Source organism: Rhinoderma darwinii, chromosome 2 (assembly GCF_050947455.1).
Source record: "Rhinoderma darwinii isolate aRhiDar2 chromosome 2, aRhiDar2.hap1, whole genome shotgun sequence".
Taxonomy (NCBI): domain Eukaryota; kingdom Metazoa; phylum Chordata; class Amphibia; order Anura; family Rhinodermatidae; genus Rhinoderma; species Rhinoderma darwinii.
Window position 1 is genome coordinate 244213310 of NC_134688.1, and position 3800 is coordinate 244217109.

General features: G+C 44.2%; 1 protein-coding gene across 1 annotated transcript; it reads left to right on the forward strand.

The window, feature by feature from the left end:
• The first annotated feature begins 265 nt into the window (after positions 1–265).
• Positions 266–1980, forward strand: LOC142741039 (cyclin-dependent kinase 5 activator 1-like). Its single transcript, XM_075850438.1, has one exon. The coding sequence runs from the start codon at positions 294–296 to the stop codon at positions 1119–1121; it is 828 nt and encodes a 275-aa protein (XP_075706553.1). The 5' UTR covers positions 266–293; the 3' UTR covers positions 1122–1980.
• The last annotated feature ends 1820 nt before the right edge of the window (positions 1981–3800 follow it).

The following is a 3800-nucleotide window of genomic DNA, read 5'->3' on the forward strand; positions in this document are numbered from 1 at the left end:
AGACCATAATTATAACAAAATTTATTTGGGGATTTGCCTTGTTCTCCTCTGGAATACAAACCTTGGCATCATCTGTGCATATTCACAGCACACTGCATATACCCATGACCCATGAGAGCAGACAACTTTTAAGGCTGAGCTGCCCATAGGCATAGACGTGTTCTAATAAAAGGTTACATTTTTTTTCCTACATTTGGTTAAATATTGCAATGTGTTTTTTCATAACTAAGAAATAATCATCTGTTGTAACTTCATCTACAGAAATAGAATCCAGAATCTAGACTTCAATAATCATGGGGAAAGCTTTCAGCTGCTGCAAGCTGGTTCCCGATGTAAAGAGCAAAGTAAGAGTGAGCCGCCATGAAGACACACAGAAAACAAAGAAAGGAAAAAACCACCACGAACCAAGTAACAGTTGCAAGTATAGTATTACTCCAGTCATCAGTGCTGATCTGAAGGAGACTCTGACAACTACTAAGCCACCAAGCGTGAAGATGGACTCAGAATATCCAGTCCTCAAAGATCAAGTGTCCACTCAAGAGCAACAAATATTTAATGTTCCACAGCGCATCATACTACACACATACACCAAGAAGATCCTAAAATGTTTAGCAGACTTTCTGTGCCGGAGATGCTTCCAGCTGTATCACCTTTCCCCAATAGATGTAGTAGAGTGGATAACAAGCATAGACAGACAACTTCTCCTTCAAGGATGGCAGGGCCAAGGATTTTTAACATCAGGCACTGTGGTGTTCCTGTACATGCTTTGCCGAGATGTCATCTCTTCCCAGATAAGAAGTGAGAAAGAACTTCAGGCAACCTTGTTAACATGCTTGTATGTGTCATATTGCTATATGGGACACCAGATCTCCTACCCACTAGGTCCCTTCCTGGTAGACGGCAGAAAGGAGACCTTTTGGTACCAATGTCTGTCCATCATTGCTCACATGAGCTCAAAGATGATGCGTCTCAATACTGACCCAAAGTATTACAGTCAGATGTTTGTGAGCCTTAGAGCTGAAGGAAGACAAGCAAACGAAAATCTTCTGATGAGTGGACTACCTGGAATGATGGCCAGAGAGGAAAGTTCACACGGATCATACTACACTTTATATCTCTGAACAATATTCCATCAAAAATAGACACCACTCCAATGGGAAACGAAGCTTCAGTTTGTGGTAGCTATTAAAGAACTAAAACCTTCTCCTGGAACCATCGTCTCTACAAACTGCCAGGAAGTGACATGTAATCGGCCAACAACAGAGCTCTCAAATGTAATTTACTCTCCCAGCGCCGGTCTCTATCAGCAAGGATCAGTCTCAGTGGAGCAGTCCATGACTACGCACTCCTGTAGAGCAGTCTCTTGGCCTTACATGCAGTGGGAGGGACACTTGGTACTCAAGGCCGAGGTTTTAAAATGTGCACTACCCCCCCCCCCCCACCCTCTGCCATGTCTGGACCAATCTTAGTCAGGTCTAGGAGCCAGCGCCAAAGTTACAAATCTCTGTCCTTGATACATGCTGTCGTATTACTACTTGGATACATGCTGTCATGTTACTACTTTGGGTACATGCTGTCATGTTACTACTTGGGTACATGCTGTCATGTTACTACTAGGGACTGTGTGCATATTACCCTTTTATCACGCTAGGTTAGACTAAAACCTTTTGCTATAAATAACAAGACAAACTACCACTGAACTTTTAAACGTGGGTTGACATGGACGGTCGGCCACACCTTTATTTATTTCTTAATTTAATATTTTCAAAATATATAGCTGTAAACCATTATTAATGAACCCGTATGCCAGCCCGCCTAAGGCCCGCCTGTAGGTCGTACTTTTCCACAAATAGCGCCTGCTGTGACATAAAATCCACAAACACTCTGAGAAAATAAAACAATGACAACCAAAAAAGACCATCAAACAACATATTGGACTCCAACATTGAAGTGTCATGAATAAACATAACAAAAGCCAAATTGTATGCGGTTTCCTTTCTTAGTTTCATCAATCATTTAGCCTTTTTTTTTTTTTTTAAACTGTTATTTTCCATTGTGTTATTCCACTTTTTTTTTTTAACATCCTTTTTTTTAATTTTCTTTTATTTTTATAAATATATACATAATTTCTCTTTCTTTTTTTTTTTTTTTTTTTTTTCATAAGAGAAAAAAATTGGGAGGGAGGGTGGGAAAAACAGGTAAGTGTACACACGATTCTTTGGCAATACAAATCCCTGAGTGGTAACAGCCAAAAGAGGAAGATTGTCCTCCCTATCTGCCATTATAAACCCTAACCTTGGAGGGTGTGTAAGCTGCTCTATAACTCCCACCAAAACGCCCCCATGGGCGGGTGCCCCACTGCTATAGGCTCCTTATTATATACAACCTATGGAACGAAACCCACCTAGTTTAACGTAACCAAATTAACCCCTTTATTGCTACCCAGTCCTGGGTACAACGGGCAATAAGCCTGAGTGCCTTCAAGACTGTGTGCATATTACCCTTTTATCACGCTAGGTCAACCGAAACAGAGCCTCCTCCATACCATTCTGGAGCACGGACAAAAAGATATCTAACCCGATATCAGTGAGGTGTACCCCGTCTTGTAGCAGCAGACACCGATTGTCACCTTCCAACTGCCGGTGTCTAATCACCACACCTCCACCAGCCCTGACATACCTGGACACCCTGGTTTTAAGCAGCTTCCTGCGCCTTTTAATTGCCGCCTCATCACGGGCCCCTTGCCAAACCGCCCTGGGAATGACCTCAGACCACACCAGCACCAATTCGTTAAAAAACAAAGTAAACCTCTCAAAGTCGGACTGGATCAGTGCTATGAGCTCACCCAAGCAAACGGAACATAGGTCATTCCCCCCGACATGGATAACCAGTACCGTAGGACCGACTCGTCCGCTTATGGCCACCACCTCGGGCAAGACGTACAGCCACCTCAGGCCTCACAAACCCCTCCAATGAACGTCGGCTCCCAGCAGACCCAGCGAGAGACCTCCTGGTCGTATTGCCGCTCTTCGTTCTGCCCAAAAAACGGAAGAATGATCAAGTATCCATATAACGTGGCGTGAACCTAGAACGAAAACAATAAGAAGCTATTGCAATATTAAATCTGGGCGGAAATAACTGGCAAAACAGTCAGAGCGCCACCGCCCAATGCGCCGTACCTCCTCATCAGATAGGCCCAAGCCACTGGATGTGGTAGCGGCTCCAATGAGGAACGAATGTGTTCCGAACTCCATGTGGGGAAAGCCAGCATGAGTTAACGCTGAACGAAATATAGACGTGAATTGAAACCTAGTGAGTGGTTTACCATTGGCATATGACAAGAATTGCGTACCTGACGCACGAACATTTATATAAAGTGTGACGGCCCAGACAGGGCAGGCCGGACCGGGAACCGGTCTCAAAGATACCCAACACCCTTTGCCAAAAATGTCTGTCTTCGACTTCCGAATACGGAAACGAACCCCTGAATTGGACAGTGCAATATCGTCAGCCAACAAACCGCCAGGCCGGGTAGCCAGGTAGCCGCTATCAACTCCGAGATACGTAAAGCTCCAAAAAAGGCCAACACAAAGGCCGCTTAAAAAATAAAGATATTTCGAAAGGGGAAGAACAAACATGCTCAAGGGCCTGTAACAATTTTATGAGAATTGGGAATGAAACCGGGCGTCGGGCTTCTCTTTTAACCGCGGACTTCTTCCAACCCTTTAGAGCCTGCGGGCGGATTTACACGAGCGTGTGCGTTTTGCAGGCACAAAAAAACGCGGCTTTTTACACCCGCA